Source organism: Vicugna pacos, chromosome 25 (assembly GCF_048564905.1).
Source record: "Vicugna pacos chromosome 25, VicPac4, whole genome shotgun sequence".
In the NCBI taxonomy this organism is placed as follows: Eukaryota; Metazoa; Chordata; class Mammalia; order Artiodactyla; family Camelidae; genus Vicugna; species Vicugna pacos.
This window is the reverse complement of record NC_133011.1, coordinates 12,365,521-12,378,829: the sequence shown is the minus strand read 5'-3', so window position 1 is coordinate 12,378,829 and position 13,309 is coordinate 12,365,521. Positions and strand designations below refer to the sequence as shown.

At 35.3% G+C, this 13,309-nt stretch overlaps 1 protein-coding gene across 4 annotated transcripts in view; it reads right to left on the bottom strand.

Annotated features, from left to right (window-relative positions):
- Nucleotides 1-13,309, bottom strand: part of RIMS2 (regulating synaptic membrane exocytosis 2) — a 436,528-nt gene that overhangs the window by 264,297 nt on the left and 158,922 nt on the right. For all 4 annotated transcript variants that reach the window (XM_072949585.1, XM_072949586.1, XM_072949591.1 and 1 more), the window contains one exon: nt 1,081-1,148. In XM_072949585.1, coding sequence (XP_072805686.1) covers nt 1,081-1,148 — 68 coding nt within the window. The remainder of the gene's footprint in view (nt 1-1,080; nt 1,149-13,309) is intronic.

Sequence of the window (13,309 nt, the reverse complement as noted above, 5' to 3'; positions counted from 1 at the left end):
GCCTTTTATAAATCATGATACCATTCCATTATGAATTATATGTCAAATAACAAGGTAAATGATTTGTGTAATCACAGTTTCACAGCTATCTAAAAGTAACATGCACATCTCCATGCAAGATTTAGCAGGCAAAAGACAAGTTCCAGTAAATCACATCTATATGGTAAAAAGATTTCAAAAGTCTCACTATACTAAAAGCAAAAATAATAAATACCAAAGCAGATGGCAATGGTTCTAATACTAATTAATACTACATTAAAATGCTATGACAATAAAACAAAAGAGCAAAATGACAGTGAAAGGGAAAAAAGAAAAACAACGTTTTCTGTGCAAACAGACCCAATTATCTCCCTTTTGCCTGGGATTCAAACTATTAATAATTTAATTTTCATCCCAAGGAAAATATATGCACGCGATCAAATAAGCCAATCCAAAAAAATTCTTTGTATTTGTGGTAGATAATAACATTACAAAATTCTTTCACATGACCATAAACAAGACATTCCTTGGTTCCTAATTTTTATTTTCATTTACTTATTTTTTTGGTATGCCGTCCAACAACAAAAATAGCAAAGCAAGCAAGAAGTATTTTGGTTTGTTTGTTTTAGTTTTGTTTTTCTTTTCTGCACCTTAAGAAATGCTACATTGACCCCTGAGATGCCCTGTCTTTTTATTATGTTTCGATTGAATGAGTGACAGAGAGCAAACGAAGACCAAATGAGCAGGTTAAAAGGCAGGCTCCACAATCTCAGTACCTTATCACTATGGCTATGCTCCTCGTTAAGGGTTGTGCTACTACAGGTATCTACCCCAGAGTCCTTAATCTGAGGCTCAGACCATTCCAAGTCCTCTTCCAAAGAGTGGCCACCAAAGTACATCATTTTCTTTTGTCTCTCAGACCTGGTGTTAGAGTCCGACAAAACTGCCTGCTCACTAGTTTTTCTTTTTCCCTTTTGACTGTCCCCTACAGGTGTGGGATAAAAAAAAAAAATACAAAAAAGAAAACATGCAAAGGTGTAAATAAAAAAGGAAAAGTGAAATGATAACGGAAATCAAATAGTAAGGCTCCACATGTCTCACCAAAGACATTGGGGATGCCTCACTGCTATGCCAAGACGTATGGTCCAACCAGTTGTAATCCATGTCTCCTGTGAGAGTCAGACAGACAAAAGAGTGAAGTAAAGGAGACGGTGAAAGGGAGGACAGACAAAGACATTATAAACATTTTAAACTGTGTGATCCTCTCTGGTTTCAAGAACTTTGTCTGTAGCACTCACTATACACACCAAGAGAAAGCTAAGATTTCGAATGAGTAAAATTTACACAACACAGAATATATAGTTTATGTACTCTAGACAGACCCTACAAAGAAAAGTGCTGCAAGGAGAGAAAAGGCTAATAATAAACAGGACTAGAAATGAAAAAATTATATATTCTGAAAAAAACAAAAGATGATCAGCTATGTGTTACTCATGCAATTTTTTTTTCATGTTGATCTACAGACGTGAGTTTGTTTTCCAAAGATTAAGGACCATTTTAAAAATTAAACAGTGCTTTGCTAATAACCACTACAATGAAAAGTGAAATAATCAAATGTTGTTTCTGGAATGTTGTATGATATTCTTTATAATGCTGAAACCTAAAAAATGTAAGTGATTTAAAAAAAAGAATTGGTTACATAAAAGATTAACTTTGTATGAAAGTGACAAAACAGGTTCAATTTCTCCTAGTAAAAATAAAGGGAATATCTTTTCTTTTATTTACTTAAATATCATGAATTACTTAATATTACTTTCAAATGATTTTTCAAGTTTTTTCAGAAATTACGTTCTCATAAAAAAGTAAATTTTCTTTTAAAATAATTGTAAGACAATTTATGTAATTGGCAACTAAGAATGAATCTCCATCTCCCAAATTTCCGCGCTCCTTATCTGCCTTACATTTGAAAAAAGAATTTTTTGCTATGTATTTTTATTCATTTATTTAATTTTTCTGCATATATTTTTAAATTGACATATATGTACTGTTCATTGTTTCTAAGAACAGTTTAGAGCTTTAGCTTTTTAAACTTACATAGTTATCAAAGGAATAAAGCCAACCACAAAATAAGAATCAACAGAATGCAGTAAATAATCCAATCATAAAGGACAACCAAATGTGCTTACACATATTCATGAAATCAGTCATCCAACCTATAAATAATAAGTAGTTCATTTGTGTCCTTTATGAAAAAGAATTTTTTTAGTCTACAAGGGGACATTTATCTTTTTCAGTTCAACTTGTACTTTCATTTATTTAAAAATATTTACTAAACACTTTCCATATGCTAGGCATTGTGTAAGTCTAGTGGAAGGGGTCAAACAAGAAGACATCAACAGAGTGGAGATAAACACAACAAATAAATCATCAGTGTCATACAGGAGAGTATGAAGCACTGAAAGAGTGAAATAACATCTAATTAGATTTGGGGGTCAGCAAACACCTCTAAAGAAGTGATATTGAAGATAAGAACTGAAACATGTGAACTAGAGGACAGATAAAGATACAGGCAGATGGAAAGTGGAGAAAAGAACATTGCTGGAAGAAGTAACAAGATGGTAAAGGACTGAAGGAACACCAGTGCGTCTGAACCAAAAAGAATGAGGGAGAATATAGTGCTAAATGAGGCCGCTGAGGCAACGCGGACCAGCTCAAGGAGGCCTTTTTTATGCCATTAAAGATCATGAATTTCATTCATTTAAGAATTTTAAGCAAGATGGTGACATGATCTGATTTACATTTTTAAAAGATGAATGAAAAGTACTAAATAGAGATAGGGTTGGAAGGCACCAGAGGTAAAAAGACAATTATAATCATTCATGGGATAGTTGATTAGGGCTTGAACGCAGGTGATGGCAATAGACATGGTAAGAAAAAGGAACTGAGCGATGCTTTAGAGGTAGAAATAAGAGTGTTAAGAAAGACTGAAGAGTCAAAAATAAGTCCCAGGTTCTGGGATTAACAACTGAATAGAAAGAAAGACCATTCATAAGAGGAAGAAGCACTTTTAATTAGGGAAGGGGGAGAAAAGAGTTATTTATTTCATGGAATCTAAGATATCACTGACTGTAAGATTCATAGATATTAAAACAATTAAAATATGCATCTTAGAACTTATTAAACATGGTGATTAATTTTGGAAATATTATTCCAAATACCTGTAAGTTATTCAAGTGGTTATAAAAGAAATCAGTTGGTTAAATTATAATAAAACTTAAAAGGAATGTCTGAACTGGAGACATAAACTGGGAATTATTAGCATACGGACAGGAGTAAGTGGATCATTTAGGAACAGGGTAAAGTAAGATATGAGGTGGCCCCAGACTGAATTCTAACAGAGTTTGATTTGAGATCAAAAAAAGAGAGACTTGAGAAACAGCATGAATAGACAGAAAAGAAGGACAGAGGAAGATGGAGGACTCCAGACCAAATAGAGAGTTTCCTAAACCAGAGGAAAAATCAACTACAGAATGATTTCTATACAACAGGTAAGACAAGGAACTGAAAAGACTGCATTTAATTTGGCAACATGAAAATCAGGACGGATGTTAGAAAAAGCACTCTAGATAGAATCATGAAATTAAAATCGGATGGAAGTCACTGAAGAGTCAAAGGGAGATAAGGAAGAAGAAAAATTGTAGATGAATGGTCCACAAATCCCTAAAGTAGCATAATTACCATCACCTGGGAACTTGTTAGAAATGCAAATTCTTAAGTACCACTTAGACTTAATCAGAAATTCTGCAGGTGAGGCTTAGCACTCTGGGTTTTAACAAGCCCACCAGGTGATGATGATCTCACTGTTTGAGAACCACTGGAGACAATTCTTTTGAGAAGTTTGTGAAGGATGATGAAACTGTGCTAACACATGAAAAATTCAATGTGTAGGTGGAAAAAACACATTCTTCAACTGTGAACTAGAAAAGTGCTTCTCAATCCTTTTTCACGGCACAAATAGACAATAAAGATTTTGCGGCTACCCAAAAATCTCAGCATAACTGTATCTACAAATATCTATACTGCTCCACAACAAAGCATTGATAAATCTCTGAACTGGATTAAATACAGAGAATATAAATGAAAATTCTTGGTTGGTTTATGTGAAGATGTGAGAATTCAGCTTCCAATATCTCCTCTTCTCTTATGCCTACAAACTATCAAAAATGCAGAAATGTAGTTTTTCCCTCTGTAAACAGATTAGCTATTTAATCATTTGAAGCTAAAGTGAAAATATCTGACAAAAAAAAAGTGTTACATATGTTTGGTCCTCAGTAAACATTTCTTAAATGAGTGAATATTAGTGTTACTATAAGGATTAAATAATCAATTTAAAACATACAGAAAATAGTCCTAAGCTACTAGGACTATTTAGATAATACTTATCACTTAATATTCTTATTTTGTAGCTTCAAAGGGCAGGGATAAGATAATAAAATATCTTTCCTTTAGTAGCAGGACAAAAATGTACTACTGAACTTTCCAGTTCTAGAACAAGAAATAGAAGACAAAAAGAACCAAACGGAAATTTTAGAACTTTCTGAAAAAAAACCCTGAAATTTAAAAAGCAAATGAATGCATTCAACAGCAGAATGGAGAGGACAGAAGGACAACAATGAACTTGAAAAGGGAACAACAGAAATTGCCCAATCTGAGAAACAGAGAGAAAACAGACTAAAAAATAAAATAGAGCCTCAAGGACCTGAAGGATAATAATAAAACATCCGTATCATTGTAGTTCCAGGAGAGGAGAAAGGTAGGGCTGAAAAAGTGTTTGAAGAAATAATGACTGAAGAATTTCCCAAATATGCAAAACATGTAAGCCCACTGATTCAAGAAACTATATAAGCCCCCAAACAGGAAATATGCAGAGCAATCCGTGATGAGACACATCACAATCAAACTAAAAACTAGAGACAAACTGTCTTAAAAGCAGCAAGAAAGAAAAAACACCTTATTTGAAGGGGAAAAACAATTCCAATGACAGTGGTAAGATTTCTCATCAAAAACCTTGGAGGCCAGAAAGAAGTGGCACGATATTTTTCAATTGCTAAAATGGGAGAAATGTCAACCTTGAACTCTAAATATGGTGAAATAATCTTTCAGGAATGAATGAGAAATAAAGACATTCTCAGACAAAAGAAAACTAGAATTTGTCACCAGCAAACTTACCCTAAAAGAATTGCTAAAGGAAGTTCTGGAAACAAAAAGGAAATAAAAAAGAAGGAACCTGGAAACACAGAGAAGGAATAAAGAAGATGGTAAGTAAAAATATGGGTAAATACAATACACCTTCCTTCTCCTCCTTAGTTTTCTAAATTATGTTGTGTTTGAAGCAAAATGTATACATTGTCTGATTTGGCTTTCAACATAGATAGAAGAAATATTTAAGATAATTACATTATAAACAGGGAAAGGTAAAAGAACTTAAAGTATATAAACTTTCTACACTTCACTCTAACTAATAAAACTAACTAGTGTCAATCTAACTAGTAAAATAACTAGCATCAATACTAGTAGGATGTGATAAGTTGTACATATGTTATTCAGTACCTAGAGCAACCACTAAAAAAACTCTGCAAAGGAATATACTCAAAAATACTACAGATGAATCAAAATGCAATTCTTAAAAAATGTTCAAATAATCTACAGAAAGGCAAGAAAAAGAAAACAGAAAAATAAAAACCAGAAGGGACAAACAGAAAACAAAAAAACAAAATGGCAAACAAGAAAAATGCAGATCAAAAGCCCTCATGAATATAGACACATAAATCCTTAATAGAATATTAGCAAATATAATTCAGCAATATATAAAAAGAATTAGACACTATCAGACCAAATGGGATTTATTGCTAGAATGCAAGACTGGTTGAATATAAAAAAAAATCAACTTAAGCTATAATATTCACAAGTTAAAAAAGAAAAATAACATGATCCTATTCATTAATACAGAAAAAAATTCGTGATTAAAAAAAAAACCTCTCAAAAGAAGGAATGAGGAGAATTTGCTCAAATAAAGGACACTAATCAAAAACCTACAGCTAAGATCACCCTTAATGGCAAAAGGCTGAATGCTTTATATGAAGAGAAATTTCACAAAAATGGGTATCTTTTTTTGTAATAGCCAAAAAGTGGAAACAAGCAAAATGTCCTTTAATAGGCAAATGGCTAAACAAACCGTGGTATATAGTTTTTGGAATACTACTCAGTAATAAAAAGGGAAAAAAAACTATTGATACATACAACATAGATGGACCTGAAGGGCAATATGCTGAATGGGAAAAAAAATCACAAAATATCACATACCATGTGATTTCATCTATATAACATTCTCTAAATAAGAAATTATAGAAATGGAGAATAAATTAGTGGTTAGTAGAGGTTAGGGATGGGGAGGAAGGGGTTACTACAAAGGGGCAGCATAAGGAAGACCTCTGAAATGGTATAGTATCTCTGTATCTTTACAATAGTGGTGCTTACATGAATTCATATATGTGAATCCATATACAAACACACTGTTCCACTGTCAGTTTCCTGGTTTTGGGATACTGCACTACAGGTATACAAGGTGTACACACTGGGGCAAACTAGGTGAAGGGCACATGAGATCTCTCAGTACTATCTTTACAACTTCCTGCAAATCTATAATTATTTCAAAATTAAAAATTAAAAATAGTATGTTGCTGCCTTCATAGGCATTGATAATCTCATCACTGGAAGTGTTCAAAGAAAAGCTGGAGTACCACTTGTCAGTATGATGTAGAGAAGAATCTGTGCTTCAGAAAGTTGTATTAAAAGCCCACTAAATTCTATCAAATGCTGGTATTCAGTGATTCTCTTAGTTCGAGTTACACTCATCTAAATATAAAACTTTGTTTAAAAAAATCAAAAGATTCACATCTTAGGCTAAGATTTTCTCCTTCACTTATCTCTAACGCAAAACATAAACTAACCCAATAGCACAGGTGTCTATGTTGTGTATTTCATGCACAAAGAAAAACAGTTCAGATATTCTACTTACGACATGAAAATTTTTCTACAGTCCTTAAGTGAAGACAAGAATTTAACTGTTTTATGTCCTAGTTTTTCATTAGTTTTGGTTCACAAATGTTTTCAATTAAATCACATACATACACATATATACAAAGGTACTTTTCAACATCTTCATTTTAATCATGTTAATAAAGTCACAGACTATGTTGCAACAGAAAGACTTTTATAGCTGGAGCCACAAAACTTATGTTAAAGTATTGGCTCCACTCCTAATTAATTTTATGACTTGGGCAAGTCAGATAATACATTAGGCCTCAGTTACTCGTCTGTATAAAAACAGGTTAATCATGATATCTCACAGGTTGTTGAGAGGTTTAAGTAAGATAATAGTCATAAAAGTGCTTGACAAGCTATAGTCATCCCAAAGTGGATGGTATCACCACCATCTTCATCATTATTAAAAGTAAAATAATCGTAACTTTCATTCTAAACAGACAGGGAGAATTCATCTCTGGCCCTTTTATTTTTCCTCTCATTTCTTTTTTCGGTATTTTGTTCCTTGGTATTTCGTTCCTCCTCAGCTTGTCAGGCTACATGGGTCCACATTTCCCAGCAGGAAACCCTGGTTCTGCAATGTGGATAGGCTTAAGTAGTATAAAGGTCCTCTAGTCAAATAAGCTTGGAAAACTCTGGGTTAAATGTAATTAAATAGATTTCTTGAGTGCAGAATTTTTCCTATGGTAATGGCAAGACGCTTTTTTATAAGAATTATGTAACATACAGTTTCCACCAACTTAATTGGAACACTAAGCTTTCTCCCAGAGTAAGTGTTCCAGAAACTGTATTTTGATACACAATGCTGAATCCTTCCAGGAGAGTCACTTTTCCTAAGACAACCATTAAAGCTGACAGTAAGTCTAAGTCCTCCAAGGGTAATAAGGCTAATAGCTCCCTTCGGAATTGAGGGAGACTAAAAGCCCAAGTTAAAAAAAAGTTATACCTTGGGAATATTATCTGAGGCAACGGTTTTCAAACTATGTTCCATGGAGTTGCTTCAGAGACAACTGACTCTAAGGTGGTTCCCATAATCCCCACAGCATCGTGCTCATGCTTTTGTGCAGGATCCGTGACTTGCTCCTAATCAAGGTGGTGGGATGGCAAAGTGGTGGAGTGTCACTCTCATTATACTGTTAACAAGACTCTGCCCAGCTAGTCAGCTTAGTCTAAGACTCCCCTCACTAGCCCGATGAAGTAGGCAGCCATGAGGGAAACCCACGTGGTAGGGAAGAGCAGGCTGTCTTTAGGAACCCTGGGTACCATCTAGGAACTTCAAGGGGCACCTGGTCAGAAAGAAATTAATTCTGCCAACAATCTCATTCAACTTGAAATCAGATTCTTCCCCCATCAAGACTCTAGGAACACAGCCCAGCCTGACTGCAAAGCACCCAGTGAAGCCATGCTGAGACCTGAACAACAGAAATTGTAAGGTGGTAAATGTGTGTTGTTTTAAGCCACTGAGTTTGTGGTAATTTGCTCCTAATGCACTACCAGCTCTGATAGCTGCAGATTTTAAAGACAGGGACCAAACCACAAAAGTCAGTCAATCTAATGGGCAAGATACGTTTCAATCAAGTCTCAGACTTCAAAACGTAAGTAAGGCTAGCCAAAGCACCATATTTAAAATAGGACGGTAAAGCATTCTCCATAATTAGCTTATTTTAAAAATCTTGCTCTTTTGGTATTACCAATGTATTCATCTTTAATAACATGTGATTGATTGAATGATTATATATATTACACAAATTAGAATTCATTTTAATGACTACACAGTGTGAAACTGTTTTAGGGTTTGTAGGTACAAATAAGACCCCAAGAAACTCACATTCTAGAAAGGTAGACACATGTAAAGCATATAACAGCATAGCTTAGTGTAACATAATATAATATCTATCCATGATATTCTGTTTCATTACAGCTAAATTGCTATCAACTATAACATGCACAATTATTTTATATACATTATATTAGATATCCCTAGAGAGGAAAAATGCTGCCAGTAAACAATGACAAGCATTTGATGGCAAAAAGAATTTATGTTTTTAAAATGTTGTAATGTGAAAAAATTTTCTTCTGAGGATAAGAAATTATGGAATTTCATGAAAAATGTTGACTATTCAGTAAGGGGAGACTTTAAAAAGGAAATGCTTTACTACAGAGGTGGTATTTAAACTGTACCTTGAAAGATGCAGTAAGATTTTACTTGTTGGAGGATTCTACTGTCTTAGAGGAAAACAACAGGCGTAATCCTGGCAGAGAAGAGAGAAAACACCAAACTGCTGCTACCAATATGAATGTATATAATATGTTTGGAAAATGGCAGGTAGTATATTAACAAATAACCTTTTCCTAGACCTGTGATTGGATATTGTCTCATTGTCTAGATCAGCAGTTCCCAATCACTGCTGTTACAAGTAATGCTACTATGGATAAAGTAACATAGTTTATAAACTATGTTAAAATAGAGTAAACTTTAAATTACAGTAATTTCAATTTTGCATCTATATTAATGTAAATCTCATTTAATGTCTTAAATGAGAGGGAAAGGAGAAGAGTCAAGCTACCAAAAGAAATCTGAAACTGCCCGTATCACGAGGAAAGGATTCTGACCTGAGTATGAATTATGCATTATACTGTAAAAAATGTTTGGGAATTGTTGATCTTTATTACCACTTCACATAACTAAGTTCATCAGATGGGAGACAACATTGATTGTTTCATGTATTACCAAGAGAAAACATAAAATGCTGCCAATTCTGTCCTACTTTCAGAGATGATAAAGCTGGGGAAAATGTGTAGATTTGATGAAATACTGTACTTTATACCTGGGAGCTACTCCAAGAGAATTGCGAAGCAGAAGACAAGAATCAGAATTCACTTTGGCCGTGAACTGGATTATGACCTTAAGCCAATCATTTTACAAAGCAAATCATTTTGCAAAGATCCTTTCCCTTCTAACACAGAGTGATTAGTGAATAAAAGATTGATTGAATACCTATGCATTATAACCTGCTATTATGTCACTGCCACCCTAAGGTAATTATCCAGAATTGAGGCCTCATTTCAGGTTTTATTTAATAATAATCATAACACTTACTGAGTGCTTACTCTGTACCAGGGATTGGGGTAAACAATGGGGTGGATTTATTTTCCGAAGGTGGCTACACCATTCCACACCCTATTTCACATGTTCCTCTTGCAATGTGACAATGACTGATACCCCTCTATTGAGAAGGTAGTGTCTATACAACCTCCCCTTGACTCTAGGGAGATCTAGGACCGACAGAATGTGGTAGAAGTAACACTTCTGTCTTCTGACGCTAGGTTTAAAAGGGTAGCATGGTTTCCTCCTGACTCTCTCTGGACATGTGCCTTGGGAGCTGTGAATCCATACGTAAGACATACATTTTTCTAGGGAAAAACACAAAATCACACTAATTAGTCTCCATCAAAAATTGTAAATTTATAATCAGGACAGTTCTTACTGCTTCCAGGTAACTGTGCTACATTTCATTAGTTCATTGTCTCCTCCATTCTCCTAGATCAGCATTTCCCATTTTCTCTATCCATTGAACTTCAACTTCCTCCTTCCATGCCTCCCGCCAGAACCCTCAGGTAATGGTCCTGCAACCTTTACCACTTTCAGGGGGGATAAAAAACTAGATGAGACATTCTACACTTTCAGAACAAACCATACACGCATCTGTTTTCATATTTTCTGCCTTCCTTCTATAAACAAACTGTTCCTACCTCTTTAACAAGTCATCCCCCTACCAAAGTAGTAAATCCCATCTTCTTTCCTGACTTAAGGCCTCCCCTTCCAGCATCAACAAATTTTCTCTTGCTATCATTCCTGAGAACAGATAGGCTGTCTTGTCTCCTACCTTTAAAAAAAAAAAATCCCTCTCTCTAGCTATCAATTCCTTTTTTGTTGTTGCTGCTCCCCTCTGCAGCAAAACTCCCCCCAAGAGCTGTCTGTGCTCACTGTTTCCAATTCCTTCCTTTCCATTTTTTCTTGAGCCCACTTCAGAATTCTAACCCCATCAACCATACTAAAAGTGCTTCTGTCAAGGTCACCAACACCAGCAATCTGTTCCTGCATCGCTAACCTCAGTGGTTAAAGAGCAATCAGTCCTCACCTGATTTGACTCCTGAGCATCAACTGACACAATCAATACTTCTCGAAATCCTTTCCTCAGTTGGATTACGGGATAACACTTTCCTCCTGGGTTTCCCCCTGTTTCACTGGCCAGTTATTCTCAATTTCTTTGGCTGGTTTTTCCTCATCCTCTCTAGTTGCAGAAGTATTCTCCAGCTTAATCCAGCAATTGCTGCTTTTTCCTAGAAACATACTCCAGTTTCTCATACTCAGTAATCTCTTCTGCTGCATAGCTTTAAGTATCATATGTACATTGACGACTTTCAAATGTACGTATCCAAACCTAACCATTCCAGTGAGCTCCAGATTAGTATGTCTAATAGCTTACTCACCATCTCCACTAGATGTCTAAGAGGAAAATCAAACCCAGTATGTACAAAGCTGGACCGCTGATCCTCCCTGCCCCCTCGTTGAAAAAATCTATCTGCCACAATTTCCTTATGTTAAGTAATGGCAACTCCTGCCTTCAACCTGCTTAGGCAAAAATCTTTGAAGGAATCCTTCACTTACTCCTTTCTTACTCTCACACCCACCTCTAAATCATCAGAAAATTCTGTTGGCTGTACTTTCAAAATATACCCAAAATCTGACTACCTCTCTTCACTTGTACTACCACCAACTTGGTGCAAACAACCATTATGTCTCATTAAGTACTGGATTAGCCAGACACCTAGATGGTCTCCCTGAATCCATCTTTGCCCTTCTCAAGTTTGTTTTCAACACAGCATCAAGAGTAATCCTCAAAGGGTAAATCAGATCAAGTCACTTGTTATTTAGAACCACCAAATGGCTTCTAACCTCACTTAGAATGAAAGCCAAAATTTTCGCAATGACTTAAAAAGCCCTATGCAATCTGGCCTCTTGTCACTTCTTTGATGTCAGGAAATTTGCCTATTTTTTGTTTGTTTGTTTGTTTAACTGTCGCAGCCTCTGGCACACATAGAAGTGCCTGGAACATAAAAGTTAACTGAATAAATTAGATGATGATTAAAATATCAAGCCTACTCATTTTCACACTTCTTTATGCAGTGATGCAGTAGAGTCTCTTTTCTAACAGGACCCCCAAATATAAAAGTGGTTAAGAGCAAAGTTTGGTTGAAACAAAGTGGAAGATTCAGATGTTCACCCATGTAGATACGCCCCCTTACCCTCTTCAGCAGTTCCTGGAACATTACTGCTAAAATCTGGTGCTCCATTTGGCACAGTGTTTAAAATGCTACATCTATTTTCTTTATTTTTGAGAGGAAATTAAAGACCAGAAAATTAAATAATCTTCCTAAGGTTACAACAGGATCACTAGCAAAACCTAGAATAGAGCCTGGTGTATGTGTTTTCAATCCGTTGCTCTAATATACCACACTGCTTCTCTATAAAAAAAGGATAATTAATAAACCTATCAACCACACTTGCTCCTCAAGAGCTTATGAATTTCTTCAGGAGAGGAAGTGTGTCTTTCTTCATCTTTGCTCCCATCCAATGTCAAGCAGTGTCTGGCAAATGGTAAGTACTCCAAAAAAAACCGTTCTCATTGACATAATGGTTAGATTCCAAAATGCAGAAAGACCACCTATTCCCACCCAATACCTGCCCTGTTCCCCTGGAAAATTCTACTCAACCTTCAAAACTCAGTGCACACAGCAACTCCTCTGTAAAGTCCTCCCTGATAAATCAAGGCAGAATGGCCTCTGCCTTCTCTGAATCACGTCTGTGTCTCAGACTGAATTACTTCATATCCATCATACTGTATGCCTCTGGCTTGCTCTCATGCTCACCTCCCAAGCAGAGTCCATGCTGTGTTCACCTTACACGTAGCATTTGGCAAGGCATCAGGTACACACTAGGCATGAAATATACTTTTTCTTTTTGAATTAAATTAAACTGTATTTAGAAGAATTTGAGAGTGAGGTTTGAGGAAATACTTGTTTTATAATCTCTGTTTTATGGCAGGCTAAGCAGAAATATGCTTCTTTCAGCATCAACCATACATTTTATCAACTATATTCTTATCCAACTCATCATATCTGAAACCTACTTCTCTTTAATGACTTCTTGCATTACTGATTA